The 15,109-nt window shown below is 44.0% G+C and overlaps 1 protein-coding gene across 3 annotated transcripts in view; it reads left to right on the top strand.

Annotated features, from left to right (window-relative positions):
* The window catches only part of GRID1 (glutamate ionotropic receptor delta type subunit 1), a 715,979-nt gene that overhangs the window by 457,421 nt on the left and 243,449 nt on the right, over positions 1-15,109 (top strand). For all 3 annotated transcript variants that reach the window (XM_084796807.1, XM_084796806.1, XM_084796808.1), the window contains one exon: positions 4,122-4,292. In XM_084796807.1, the coding sequence (XP_084652933.1) occupies positions 4,122-4,292 (171 nt within the window). The remainder of the gene's footprint in view (positions 1-4,121; positions 4,293-15,109) is intronic.

Here is a 15,109-nt window from a genome sequence, read left to right as displayed (position 1 = left end):
AGTTACACCAGCACCATTTGTTGAAGATGCTATCCTTTTTCCATTGAATAGATTTTGCTTCTTTGTCAAATATCAAGTGTCCATTTGTGTGTGGATTTATTTCTGGGTCTTCAATCTTATTCCATTGATCCACTGGCCTATTGATACACCAGTACCATGCTGTTTCAATTACTTTTGCTCTGTAGTACAGCTTAAGATCAGGTATGGATATTCCTCCAGAGAATCTTTTATTGTACAGGCTTGTTTTAGCTATTCTGAGTTTTTGCATTTCCATATGAAGTTGAGAAATGATCTTTCAATGTCTTTAAAAATTGTGTAAGTATTTTGATAGGGATTGCATTGAATCTGTAAATTGCTTTTGGTAAGATGGCCATTTTTACTATGTTAATTGTCATGATCCATAAACAAGGGGGATCTTTCCATCTTTTGATGTCATCTTCAATCTCCTTCTTCAGAGATTTGAAGTTTTTTCAAACAAGTCTTTCACTTGCTTGGTTAGAGTTACTCCTAGATAGTTTATATTGCTTGTGGCTATCGTGAGGGGTATAGTTTCCCTAATTTCTTTCTCAGAACGATTGTCATTTGTATACAGGAAGGCTACTGACTTTTTTGAGTTAATTTTGTATCCAACCACTTTGCTGAAGATGTTTTTCAGCAGTAGGAGTTCTCTGGTAGAATTTTGGGAGTCACTTATGTACACTGTCTTATCATCTGCAAATAGGGATAATTTGACTTTCTCTTTTCCCATTTGGATCCCCTTGATCTCCTTTTGTTGTCTTACTGCTCTAGTAGAACTTAATGATGCATAAGGAAGCCCTAGGAAAAAAAGAAGCAGAAACAGCCAAGAGGAGTAGACAGCTGGAAATAATCACACTCAGGGTTGAAATCAATAAATTAGAAACAAAAAGAACAATTCAAAGAATCAACAAAACCAGAAGCTGATTCTTTGAGAAAATCAACAAGATAGATAAATCGTTAGCCAAACTAACAAAAAGGCAGAGAGACACTATCCAAATCAACAAAATCAGAAATGAAAAGGGAGACATAACAACAGTCACTGAAGAAATGTAAACAGTCATTAGGCCCCAATTCAAAGGCTTATCATGATAGATGGATTGGGGCCCAGGAGAGTCTGCTCAAACTATTGCACTAACCAAGGGCAATATAAGTAATAAACATCGAAACCCTGCTCTGATCTACCCAATGGACAAGACATTTTCTGCAGTTATGTGGAGAGCAGGGATTGACTATGACATGAAATCTGGTGCCACATATTTGACTACTTCCCCTTAGTGGGGAGTCCTGGTGGCACTCAAAGAAAAAATAAGCAGGCTACCAAGATGAGACTTGATAGCCTATGACCACATAGTGGGGGAAGAGGTCCCCCTCTGTCTTAGACCTAGGGGAGAGGAATAGGGTGAAAGCGCAAGTGAAGGAGAAACAGGAGGATACAAGTGATGGGATAACAATTAAGTTGTAATCTGAATAAATTAATTAAATAAAAAATTGAAAATCTAAGGGAAATGGGCAATTTTCTTGATTAATTCTACTTGCCAAAGTTGAATCAAGCTAAGATAAACAAATTAAATAGTCCTGTTTCTCCTACAGAAATAGAAGCAGTCATTAAAAGTCTCCTAACCCAAAAAAAAAAAAAAAAGCCCAGGGCGATATGGTTTCAGTGCAGAATTCTACCAGATCTCCAAAGAATAGCTAATACCGATACTCTTCAAGCTACTCCACAAAATAGAAATGGATGGAACATTACCAAGCTCATTCTGTGAGGCAACAGTCACTTTGGTACCTAAACCTCACAAAGACCCAACAAAGAAATACAATTTCAGACCAATTTCTTTTATGAACATTGGTGCAAAGGTACTCACAAACCAAATCCAAGAACACATTAAAGACACCATTCCCCATAGTTAAGTAGGATTCATTCCAGGGCAGGGATAGTTCAATACACTTCTCTTTTCTTATAGCTGTCTTGTCGCTAACACCCTTACCCATAATTCCATTTTGTATTTCATGACACCTACATCCTTCCTTGGGTTACTTCTGTTTGTTTGTTTGTTTGTCTATTTATTTATTTACTTATGTTTATTTTGTTAGAGTCAGGATCTCACTTTAGGCCAGGCTGGCCCATAACTAACTGTGTAGCCCAGGCTGTTTTTGAACTTGCGGCAGTCCTTTTCTCTCAACTCCCAAATTCTTAGATTAAGAGCATAAGCCACCTGGGCTGGAAGTTATTATGCATTTTCTAGAGAAGGAAACACTCCCACGGCCTGTCTGCTTCCAGTTTAAGCAAAGTGAACTGTCTATGCGTTATTCTCTTGATGTCCCTCCTTCCCTTGGGTTTAGGCTGTGAGTTCTCTCACCCTCTAACCTGTGCTCTTGGAAGAGTCTTTGTCCCCAGGGCAGCTAGAAGAGAGCTGAATGCACATGTCTAGGCTCTACTTATACCCTACCCGCTCTGAATCTCTCTGTGTTCAGGGACTGTTTCTTCTGACCAATTGTTTTTTATATTTGGTTATCTCTTTGTTGCAATCCGTCATGGATAAAAACTTCAGTGACATGGGTCCAAGTCCGACATATAATATTTTTAAATTTTTTTTTTGAGATCTGGGTAATTTAGTATACTTAGGAACTGATAATGATGCTAAGGATACAGATCTAACAAGCGGGTTTAACTGGCTATCTCCCTCCCTTGCTTCCCCTCCCCTTCTATCTCTCTCTCTCTCTCTCTCTCTCTCTCTCTCTCTCTCTCTCTCTCTCTCTCTCTCTCTCTCTCTCTCACACACACACACACACACACACACACACACACACAAAACCACCACCACCATCATTACCACCAGCAGCAGCAGCATCCTAAGACAAACCCTTAATCACTTGATTTAGCATCTTACCCCTAAAATTATTATGCTCTCATTTAAATGATTTTGAGATCTTACCCACTAACTTCCTGCCTGGTGCCTGCATTTGTAATATCACAGGGTCTCAAAACCTCCATGGATCATGTGCAAAGAGGACAATTGGAAGCTTATTTTTAAATCCATCGATGTTAGTTAAAATGCTGACTTGGAGCCTAGCATTAATGTAGTAATGTCTTAGAGGCAGTGAGCCTGGGGTCTCCTTAGTCTGACTGCCCCACTGCTGGAACTCTGTGTGAATATTTGTTTCCATTTCTTTGTAGTTCAGCTTTAGGCTCAGTTATGTACGCAGCCTTGCATTCTTCTCTCTGATGCCCCACCTCTCTGTTCCTCTCTAGTCTTTGGCCCATGAAGCAACCAGACGTTTTCAAAAAAGCCATTCTGATTATAGCATATTTATACTAAAAAATTTCAAGCTCCTTACTACCCCTAGGGAAAATGCATACTTTCTATCCGGCTGCTGTTGTTTGTCTGACGTGGGATGGATGGACCCTGACTTTCCCATCTGCATCTCTTCCACTGATGTCTTAGATGGAACAGAGTCCATCTTCTAGCGTACCAGATTCCAGTTACACTTTGTCTCCAACACACACACACACACACACACACACACACACACACACACACACACACATACACACTCATTACTTATGTTTATTTTTAGGCTTAGTTTAAGGTTGATATTTTACAGAGGCCTCCCTCGGAGAGATCTCCCTATAGGCAGCTTCTTTTTTAATTTCCATGCTTGAGGGCGAACTTATATAATAATTTTATTCCCTTCATAGCATTCTTAGAGGTTTTTCTTTGAGGATGGCATTAATAAATGGATGCAAAACACCTAGTGTATCAAGATCTAGCATGGTCTATATTTCTGACCCCAGGTGTACTCAGTATGCTCCGTGGTGAAGGGTTATACTTCATGTCTACTATAACTTGGTGCTTACTACAGACTAGACCTCACAGGGAATATTGGACAATCCTGTTTGCACCTAAGAGATAGCAAGGTGGGTTTTTTTGGTGTGTGTTTTGTTTTGTTTTGTTTGCTGTTGTTTGAAAGTAAGTAACTAATGAAACATGTAGCCTGGGCCTAATCATTTGACCTCTTCAGCTGTGTGGGATTTGGGCCCAGATGCCTCCTTGTGTCCTTTTCTATTCACGAGGGTATAAGCATGGATCTGCTTGTGTCTCTAGGAGATCAGTGACCCCGAGATCCTGGACCTGGTCCACAGTGCTCTCGGCAGGATGACCGTGGTCCGACAAATCTTCCCATCCGCAAAGGACAACCAGAAATGCATGAGGAATAACCACCGCATCTCTTCCCTGCTCTGCGATCCACAGGAAGGCTACCTCCAGATGCTGCAGGTCAGTGCCTCCTGTCTCCTCCATGTAGGGCTCTCACCACATCCTTGGCCTGACCAGGCAATATCCTGGGCCTGCTGGGCTCCAGCTCAATAGTTACCCACCCATTTTAATGACTAAACTGCTGTCATTTGCTGAAATGGAAATCAGTCAACCAGGTACAGTGTCTCGTCTCAGAGCAGCATTAGTGGTACGTAATTATCCTGGTTTCGGCAGGCAGGGCTTGCTTGCTCACAGGATACCTCTGGTATTTAAAAGTTACATGCTTGGAGTGGGGCAGATTGCTGCCTCTTAAGCATCTATGCTGAATGCTTTGTAGCAAGGCTGGGATGGAGGCATCCTTTGGGCTCTTCTTTGTAAGATGTCACTTACACAGACACCATGCTTGTAAAACACTTGACACAGCCTTGGTTTGTCCGCTAAGTGCTGAGGTTTGGGCCAGCCAGGGTGCTGCAGGATCTCCACTGAGCAGAAAGGCCCGAGAACTGGTTTAGGACATGGCCACTTACTATACACCTTCCTAGATGAGAGCTGTAAAATGTTTATGTTAATACTCCAGCCACTGTCTTGGCATATTGTGTGACCTTCATCTTCTGGCAATGTGGCCTTAGCATAGTAAAGATCGGCCTGTGTATGGATTGTTTTTAGTGTGGATCTTTGAGAACAATAGGGAATTCCCACTGGCTTCCCCGAATTCGTGTCATTATTTGGAACATGCGATGCACCAGAAACTTGATGATGTTTAATAAAGGCCACACGGCAAAAGAAAGTGTCTTCTATTGGGCTTGTGCAAATTTCCCGTGTAACTTTGCACATAGGGTACACTCACCGCCCAACACTGGAAATCTGTCCCACTTTATTTTCCCAGTCAGGAGTCAGGAGTAGAAATCAGAATTCAGATCAGGGCTGGCTGTATTTGCCCCGTGAATGTCAGTCTTACTTAGGACCGTTGGTGTCACCATATCAGAAGACCTTCATACTGGAGAGGGGGCCACGGGAATCTTGGGTGGGCTGTAGCATCATGTGACTAGTGAAAGCATTGAATTTACTCTCTATTCTTACATTGTCAGAAGGAGAAGAAAGCTTAGATCATAGATGTTACACTTGAGAAAAGACTTGTTCCCAGTGGGAAGGAAACATAGATGACACTGATTATAGCTGGAGCACCTGCCCTCCCCTGGTGCTCACCATGCCAGAGAGCACATCGGCTAAATTGGCAAGATAGACTAGCTAAGAATTTCCTGAGGTAGTAAGGATTTGATTAAGAAACAGGAGCATTGGCCTCAACAGAGCTGTGAACTAGAAACTTTGGATGGTGGGTTAGAAAGGCCTATGGTATAATTTTCCTTTGTCTTCTTTCCCCTGGGGAATGGAAGAGGTGACAGAGTCGAGTGAGTCCCTCTCACTGAAACACTGTCTGCACCATTCTCTCTCTCCATGGGGATGTGCACAAAGTTGGACAAAGGACCAGGTGGTATGCGTGTCCTCACTCTGTGAGGGAGAGGGCAGTACTTTTTTCTTGCTGGGCCTCAGCCTGTGGGTCTCCTTTCCTGGGTGATCGCCCAGACCCCCTCTCCCTTGGTGTAGTTTCTCTCTCTCCAGTCACTGCCATTCTTGCTTCTTCCCTACCTCCTATGCCTCCATCCATTTTGCATTTCTCATTCAGTTAAATTGCTCCAGTTTTCCCCAAAGGAAGGTCACTTTCAATTGTACAGACATGGGCAGTGCAGGATGGGGCAGAGGAGAGAGGCCTGCACTTCTTGTCACATTGATTTTTCTTGCTATAGACTGACATATGGAAAGAGTCAAGCTGTCCCTATCTCTTCAGACCTGCTAGGTGCAAAGAGTCTGCTATCTGGAAGAGAACAAGGGAGTTTAAGGGGTGGAGGAGAAGTTCAGTTGATGGCATACTAAAGTGGCATGTACCAAGTATGTAACTAAGGCTCTGAGCCACACATTTCAGGGCCCCCTTCCTGTCTCTGTTCTTTCTGAGACACAGGGACCAGAGAAGTAGGAAAGATAAAAAACAAAACCATAAGGACCTGTTCATCACCACCATCACCACATGAACCAGACTGCCTATATGCAAATCCCAGTAATTCTAGCTACTACTTAGTCAACTCATATTTTTAAAATTCTGTATCTCTGTTTCTTACATTGTCAATTCAAGACACAAAATATGCTACTCTAGAGAATTGCCATGAAAAGTTAATGCTAGAAATTATGGAAACCACTTCCAATAGGACTTGGCTATTAAGAGGACCATCACACGAGGTGGCCAGTATAATTGAAGTTTCCACAGAAAGGCTGAACATGCCTGCATACCTGTGTTGGAACAGGTGTAAACCTCACCCTTTACAGGAGAGTGGTCCCTACCTCTCCAGCTGTCTGTCACAGCTTTGTAGTTCCCACTGTCTCTGTAACTTATTCAGCTGCTCAGTCAACAGCTGCTTTTTCTGAAAAAGACGGACCATGATTTTTTTTTTATCCATTTAGCTCTTCATGAAAGACCCTGCTTACGGGAGACCATCAATACGAATGTATGAGATGATTCTGCTAATAATCTAAAGACTTGAAACCCAAGTTAAATGGTCTCTAGAAGCATCTTTATATGGAGATAAGTAAAGCACTTTATTAAAGAAATCTCTTCTATCTCCTTCTGCTGTTTGTACATCCTTCTTTGGGGCTATGATGGGAGGGGAGTGTGGATTTATTTACTCCTCTGCCCACACTTGGGAAGCTTGTAGATTCATCTCATTTACAAGCCATTCCGTTCAAGTTTCCCCAGAAACTATTACCACTCTTTTCTTTCCTAATGACAGTGTAGAAGGCAAACTAATTTCTACTAGCCTCTAGCTGTGAGATTTATCGAAAAGACTCCAACATGCTTAGAACAACCAACTCATACACACACACACACACACACACAAAATTGCTGTCATGGATTATTAACTTTGTCTTGATGAAATTAATGAAAATCCCCCTGGAAATGGAGCTCCCAAGTCCATCTTCGTTCCTTCCCCAGATGGCTGCCTTTGGGATGATGATCCTCGCTTACGCATTGTCAAAGCACAGGGCGATTTTGCAAGGTCATCCATCTCCAGGCTTCTCTATCAAAGAGAACTGGTCCCACAGACTCTGTCTTCCTCTATTTAGCCCTGTGGTCAGGGATTCCTGTTTTGAAAGCCAACCAAGTAGTATTTGCTGACCAATTTGGCTGCTATTTCGTACAGAGAAAGTCCCTTGGAAGAAAAATACCTAGAGAAGTAGCTTCCATTGCTTTCAGAAGGCATGGGTGGCATTTGCCTGTGTGTGGTTGTTTAGTCTTCTCTACAAAACACTGTCTGATTTGGGTGTTTCTCGTTTTTGTTTTCTTGACAGGTTAGTTTAGGGCTTGTCTGACTTAGCCGGTAATAAAAGTGATAACTAGTCCCTTAGAACCCTGAGGATTTGCTAAGATTTCCCAGGCAACCTTGCTCAGAAAAGACTTGCTATTGTACTCTGATGTTAGAACTGCCTCTCCCAGTGACTTCAACTTGTAATTGAAATAACAGAAGCATCACCACATTGCCACCCCATCTATTCCAATGTGTTTCCAGAGCATGGCAGGAAATGATATGTGCTGTACTGTCTGGTCACTGTGCTGTCTTATCTAAGCTGTGGGGTCCAATATGGCATTGCCGTGAGATGTTCTCAGGGTTGGAACTTTTGCCAAAAAGATTGCTAGTGCATCTTTGTGCACTGGCAGGGCTGCCTTGCCCAGCTTCAGTGGAAGGGAATGCACTCAGTTCGGATGGGACTTGATGTGTTGAGGTGGGTGGGTTGGTAGGGATTGAGGCACCCTTTTTCTTGTCCTCATTTCCTGGAAGCTTACTGTTCTTTTCCCTGATATTAGGTCTTTGTCAATCTTGTAAGAGAAGCTTCTTTGGGGCATCCCCTAGGCTTCTTTCACTATCTGCCTTGGATTCCATGCCACTTCCAGTTTTTTACTTAATGCTAAAGACTCCAATGGGCAGTTTAACAAGGACAGTGTGGAAGGCTGCATGAGTCAGGTGCATAGCTGGTCTCTGTGGGGACAGCTGCTGGCCACTCTGGCTGCAGGTGTCCACATGTACCTGGGAGGGGCTTGTCTGGAGACAGATGCTCTTCTATATTCTCCCTTCTGAGCCAGTGGTGAACAGAGCCTCCTACAACCCTTTTACCCTCAGTCACCATCTGCTCCATCCTCTGGCCTGGCTACAATGCCCTCTCAAGACAGGTGGGCTAGCAGCAGTTTGGCACAGAGGTCTTGCCTGGGGATAGATTGTTCATGCTGGGGCATCTGGATGTCAGACTGTCTTCTCAGCTGGACCCTCTGTCCACTGCTTATCTGACATTGCTGACCAACCAGAGTCTGTCCACAGATTTGGTCAGAGGTCAGCGCCTGCTGTTTGTCTCTATGATGTCTCCCCAAACAGCCCACTTTGCTTGATTAATGATAGAGAGAAGAACGTGCTGGGCTCTTTAGCTGCCTGGAGGAAATGTGGCTATTCCTAATGAAAATCTTCTTGCATTTCCAGCCCTGGGTTGTGAGGATAATGGACTGGTGAGAGATTTCTGCTGGCCTGTGTGGCTCTGACCTTGGCCTGCCATTCATCTCCCTTTTCAAGAATGATTCTTACCCTGATAATGCAGTGTGCAGCCATCTCTTAGCCCCTAGAGCATGACGGGGACACAGCTGGCGTACCCTAATAAGTCTTGACCGGAATCTCAGAGTTACTAAGGAGAAGAGAAGCACCAGGAGGCAGACAGTCTGGCTGCGCAGTGGGGTGCACACATTATCCTGACCTGGTGAGGCCCCTCCTTTCCTGGCCAGTGGAGGTGGCAGAGGGCTCAGGGTGCTGTCATCCAGATGGGCTGGGAATCAAGGCTCTCCTGAGTTTATCTGCATGTTTTACGGAAGCGCTTATGTGGCATGACCTCACGTCCTAATGCTTTCTGCAGTAAGTGAACAGGCTGCCTACACCCTGCCTTGTTGGTGCCTAGGGAGGAAATATGTCCTCGCCTGCTTCCATTAGTGCAACAGACCTACTACACTTGTGCAAGCTGCTTGTCCTGGTTTGAATGTTGTATTCCCGTAAAATTCATATGTTGAAGCCTAATTCCTGTGGTGACTGTATTCAGATCTAAGGCCATAGGGAGCAAATTTAGTTGTCAGGGTAGAACCCTCACAAATGGAACTAGAACTTTCTGTAAGAAAGACTGGAGTTATCCACTTCCAAATTAGGACACAGGAAGAAGGCATGCTATGAACCAGGAAACAGGCCCCCACGAAACACTGGCACTGACAGTACCTTGATTTGGGATTCCCAGTCTCTGGAAGTGTAGAGAGTCTGTGGTATTCTGTTATAGCACCATAATGTAAGATGGCCTTGGAGTCCACGGTAGTGTCACCACAGGCCTAATGAGTGACTGCTCCATTTTTCAGTGTCATCCTTCTCAGGAATGTTCATTATTTCTAAATATTGTTTCTTCTGCCCCAGTGCTCTATTCTCTCTCCATCAAGCTGGACTCCTTATCTTTCCTCTGTTTTTCCCTCTGGGTCTTGCTCTTTAAGTAAATTCTTATTTTCACATGAAGATCAATTTAACAATCTTTCTAGTGGCCTTTGTTCCTGCTGACACAGGTATGTTCCCAAATTAAACCCAGCTACTAATGTATTGGGAATTCTCTGCTAATGCTTAAGAAAAAAAATAGCATCGATTTTTCCATCCTTGGGCTTTAGTTAAGTTCATGTAATTGGTCCCTGATTCTCCAGTGGTCAAGAAGGTTCTCTTGGGTTTTTCAAGAGTGGTGGCCCTGTAGAGATCATGGCTGAGTTCTTTTATCTGCTGCCTAGAGATGTTTCCTACATTTCTGGTTTCCTTTCTCAGAATCCAGTTTCTGCACAGATAAGTGAAATCAGAAATTTTTGCCTTACCTTGTACCTCATGAAGACACAGCCTTGGGTTGTAGCAGGCAATGGGGACGGAGGATAGCCACCCGGAGCACCTGTACCTTCCCCAGTGCAGCCCTTATATATCATTACCTAGCTCTAGGAAGAGGCATCCTCTATGCAAATGATTTCACTTCTCTTTAGTGTTGACGAATAAGTTTAGAATGATCGATTGGACTTTCCTTAAGTCAGTAATCTTTTTAAGCAGCTGTGTGTAATGCTTAAGTTAAGAATATTTCACAAATATTCATAGACTTTGTTCTCACAAACACCTTAAAATTGGGAGTTTTGTTTATGTTTGTATTAGGGAGAATGTCATATGCAAAGACTCTGGAGACTGGAAGAGCAATGGCTGATGCACGGGGTGAAATTGGATGGGGAATCCACCAGAATGCAACCCTTGGAGATGCCATGTGATGGGATGTTTGTAAAGGATTATGCAGTTATGTAGAGTAGAACAGGAAGGCCTGGGCCTGAGACATGGTGACTCATAGCTACCATCTTCTAAGGAAGAAATGAAGGCACTTGAACCGTACTATTGCAGTGGAGAGTGTATGTGAGGACATGTGGGAAGCTTATTCAAAACTATACCCAATGAGCCCAGGCAGGAGAAAGGTCCGTGTGGCAGAGTACAGAATGTCAGGTCCCCGCCCACGGGAAAAATCGAATCAGGGTTCACCTGAAAGAGGGAGTGGGGATTGAAAGTAGGATACAGAGATGCGAGAAATAACGAATCAATTCAGGACATTTCTGATCAAGATTCACTTTATTGCCAACTAGCAGGAACATATATAGGGCAAAGTCAATAGGATCTATTCTTAACTCACTCACCCTAGCCCACCCTCCCCCCGCCCCCCCAGGCAAGAATGTAATAGCCTAAATCGCTCCCTGTAGAACTTCCTAGTTATCTGAGTAGTTCCTTGTAAGAACTTCCTAGATCCTCTGAGTGGCTCCAAGTTGAGACTTCCCTACTTCTTTCAAAGGTAAATAGTCCAAGGATAGCCTAGAACACAAGACCTCCTGGTGAGGTAAAGGTCAGCAACTTGAAGGTCACAGCATACAGCCTAAGCACAGGATTTCTGACATGGCAGAATTTGGCATAGGTCCCCACAACAGAATACAGTACTTCCTACAGGCATTGACTTATTTCCCCAGGCTCCCCATACCTGTGGCATTCTTGTTGAAGGGTCTCTGTGCTAAAGCCTCTCATGTCTGAGGCCTCGGTGAAGTGGGAATGTGTGCTACAATGCTTCCCTCTCAGGAACCGGGCTCAGAAAACTATAGTCTTCCATAGAGTTAGTTCTGTGCCTCCAACCAGATGCTTTGGGCCTTCATATGTCAAACATCAAGGCCAGAGAAGTGCCTTTACTTACAAGGATGGCTTATGGCATCCAGGCCTGAAAAGCCTAGCTTAAGCCTTGGAACCAGGCAGTTGGGACTGTGCTGCCAGGAGGAGGCCAGGGACATGCCAGCAGGTCCAAGTGAGCAGACACAGGTAAAGTTACTAATAAGAGCCGATCTTCGCTTAGTTTCCTGTCCTATAAGCTACAGAAGTCAGATATAATCCCCATGTGCCTTTGCAAGGATATTTGGCCAGGGAGCCTGGAGAAGAAGATGGTGTTGGGAAACACTGGGTAATTTCCCATCCTCCTTATCACCGTAATTTGTGTAACAGGTCCCTGCTGAGCCCCAGCTACTGAGGATACCCTTGGCATGACCTCAGCTGGCTTGAATTGAGATTAGGGGCCTGCCTAAGTACTTCACTTGCCCCTTCCTCTCTTTTCTGTGTTGGCTTCCTCCAAGAATGAAAACAATATATGATGATCTTAGAATAAGCCTATGCATACAGGGCTATTGCCATCTGCATTTCATGATGGGTAACCAGGGATGTCACCCTGCACCTCTCCAGGGGTCCGGATCACAGTGTACTCTGTTGTCATGAAGGAGGATCTATGAGAATTAAGCGAATGTCTTTGATGCCATCTAGCAAGTGAGTTATGAGTAAACATTTAATTCTGAGAAGCTTCCTGCTCATTTAGAAAAGAACACCAGGTTCCCCAAAAGACCTTAGACCTTTACCTTAGTGTGTCTTTTCTAGGTTCCCAGCTGCACCCCCTAAGGCATCTCTGACTTGGTTCTAGATTTCTAGATTTTTTTGGAGGTGTGTAGGGGTTGGCAACCGTGTTCCCATCATGCCCTTGGCTGTGATGCTATGACCCCTCTGATTCTCACATCTACCCCCATCTGAAATGCTTTATTGGTTCCTGTCACTTTGTGCTATAGCGTGTCTAGATCAGCTGGAGCTCTGGCCCTACTCAAGCAGAAGTACTGGGGTCTGTGTCATACAGCATGTGCTCTGTATGTTTTCCCTGGGCTGATGAAAATGTGTGCAGTGCTTTTCTTCAATAGGAGGAAGGAGACGTGGGCACCTTCAAGCTATGCCACTCTTCTGTTTTGGGCATTGCGGCTCTAGCCTGAGCTAATGTTGGCCATTTATGCCCTATGAGTGATCATCCTTGTAGCTAGGAACCTCTTTCCTCCCAAGCTTTCCTTGGCATATCTAACACTGACACATGTACGTCTACCCACCTGCCTTGAGGAGGCCTTCTCTTTAGTTGTCAGGATCTGAAGGGCAACCTGAGTGAAGATTCCCTATCTACCATCTGCTCTTGCTCTGTTTTGCACAAAACCCACTTCTTAACATTTCCAAACTGTAAGGGCCTGTATTCCCTACATGAAACCACTATTGGAGTCTGATAAAGCAGATTGCCTTTGCTAGGTATACAGACCAATGTGGAAATAGTAGTTTCTGTCCAGGGCTGGACAAATACTCAGACATAAGCCCAGGTGCAAGATCTAAGTTAAGATAAGATATAAGCATAAGTTAAGAGCATACAAATTGCAGTAAGGGGGCAAGAAGTCATTTTTGGAGCTGGAGAGATGGCTCAGTGATTACGATCACTGACTGTTCTTCCAGAGGTCCTAAGTTTAATTCCCAGCAACTGCATGGTGGTTCACACCATCTATAATGAGGTCCGATGCCCTCTACTAACTTTCAGATGTACATGCAGGCAAAGCATTCATATAAATAAATAATTTTTTTTAAAAAAAGGAGTCATTTTCAGTAGGTTCTAAATGAAAAACAAAGGAGGTTACCTTCTAAAGGTGGAAGCAAAAAATCCCTTTTCCTGATGCTTTATATTTAGATGAAGCATTAATATGTGCATTTAAATAAAAAATACCCATCAATTCATCCACTAACTAATATGCCCACCCATTGCCATCTCTCCCTCCCGTATCATCTATTCATCTACCTAACCATCATCCATCTATCCATAAATCATCCATTCTGCTCAACACTATCCATTTCAACTGTCCCTCACTCTATCCACCTACACACCCATTTATTATTCATCATCCACTTATCTAGCACATATCCACCAACTCATCTATCTACCCACCATCCCCCTACTCATCCATCTATTTACCTACCCACTCCTGTCTGTCTGTCTGTCTGTCTGTCTGTCTTCTATGTATAAGTGTCTCCAGAGGGCATTCATTAACCAAAAGTTGACTAATCACCAGAGTTGTGTCTTTATTTGTGACAGGTTCCAGAGATTAAACACTCCAAGAGCTCAGAGTTTATGAGGTAAACATGTCTAGGAACTGACAGTGGACGGAATGTTCTGGAAGACAGTGTGCATCCAGAGTCATATGGGGGTGGTTCAAAGGGCTATCACTGCCTGGAAAAGATCATTTCTCTAGCCTGCTCCTTTGAACTAGAACCCATTCACTCTCTCAGGCAGACACAGCTGTGGGAGGACTAAGGGCTTTCTGTGGCCTTTCTCACTCATGTTCCGCCTTTCTCCTCTTCATTGCAGTTCTCTTCACATTCACACATTTGTTGAGTGCCTTAATTGACTGTGATTAGAGGTGCGGGGTCGGGGGTGGGGCGTGAAGGAAAGTCTTTTGAGTGTCAGTCTGGGCCAAAGCTGAAGTAGCATGGTAGGCTCTGCTCTGAGTGAATCAACAGATGTGGGCGTGGGTCAAAGGGTCTTAACTGACTAAATAGCACCAGCTATGAGTAAGGTAGCCTGAGTGCCATGAATATCCTAAGAAATCCTCACATCCATCAAGGACTCTCAACTTCCAGTTATCCTTTTAGGAAGAAGAAAAGAAAAAAAAAACACAACAACTCTATACCAACTCTTAAGGTGTTTATCTTCCTTTGTGAGAACATCTCCATTAAAAGTTTGTATTCAGAGAGGGGAAGAAACATTAAGATAGCTCTGCAGAGGTAGGCGCTCCCGAGGGCTGCTTCGCTGCCAGGGTTAGGGAGAAGACAGTGCTTCTCTGAGCTTAAAATGCCAGGGACTTAATCATGCCATCACCTTCCACATGGGACTGGGACACATTCCCAGTGGTAGGGATGCTCTTTTCTCTGATGCTAGGTCAGTATTTGTGTGCTTCAGCCACCTGGAGAGTAACAGCCATGACCTTGGCATGTAGTTCTCATTTGGCCTAGGACTCTTGTTTTATCAGCAGTCATTAATCATGTGGGCACATTCCAGTCATTTCTGTAGCATCTATCCCATTCTTATTCCTATAACATGAGTCCATGGTAATCACAACAAGAGCTCAGCTCAGCAGAAGACGGAGCAGAGCCCTTCATCTCTGGCCAGCGAAGGAGGAGCGATCAGCTCTTCCTGGCTCTGTTAGAGTGCACAGAGAGAGCTAGTTTGAGCCCATGGACAGGCCTAATACAGCAGACATTTTGGATGTTCTATACTTCCTCTCCTTGACCCACCTCTGGCTTCACCTTCAGCTGTGAGGGATAGTTCCTGCT

This window comes from Acomys minous (genome assembly GCF_964271855.1).
Source record: "Acomys minous genome assembly, chromosome: 9".
In the NCBI taxonomy this organism is placed as follows: domain Eukaryota; kingdom Metazoa; phylum Chordata; class Mammalia; order Rodentia; family Muridae; genus Acomys; species Acomys minous.
This window is presented reverse-complemented; position numbering and strand designations above follow the sequence as displayed.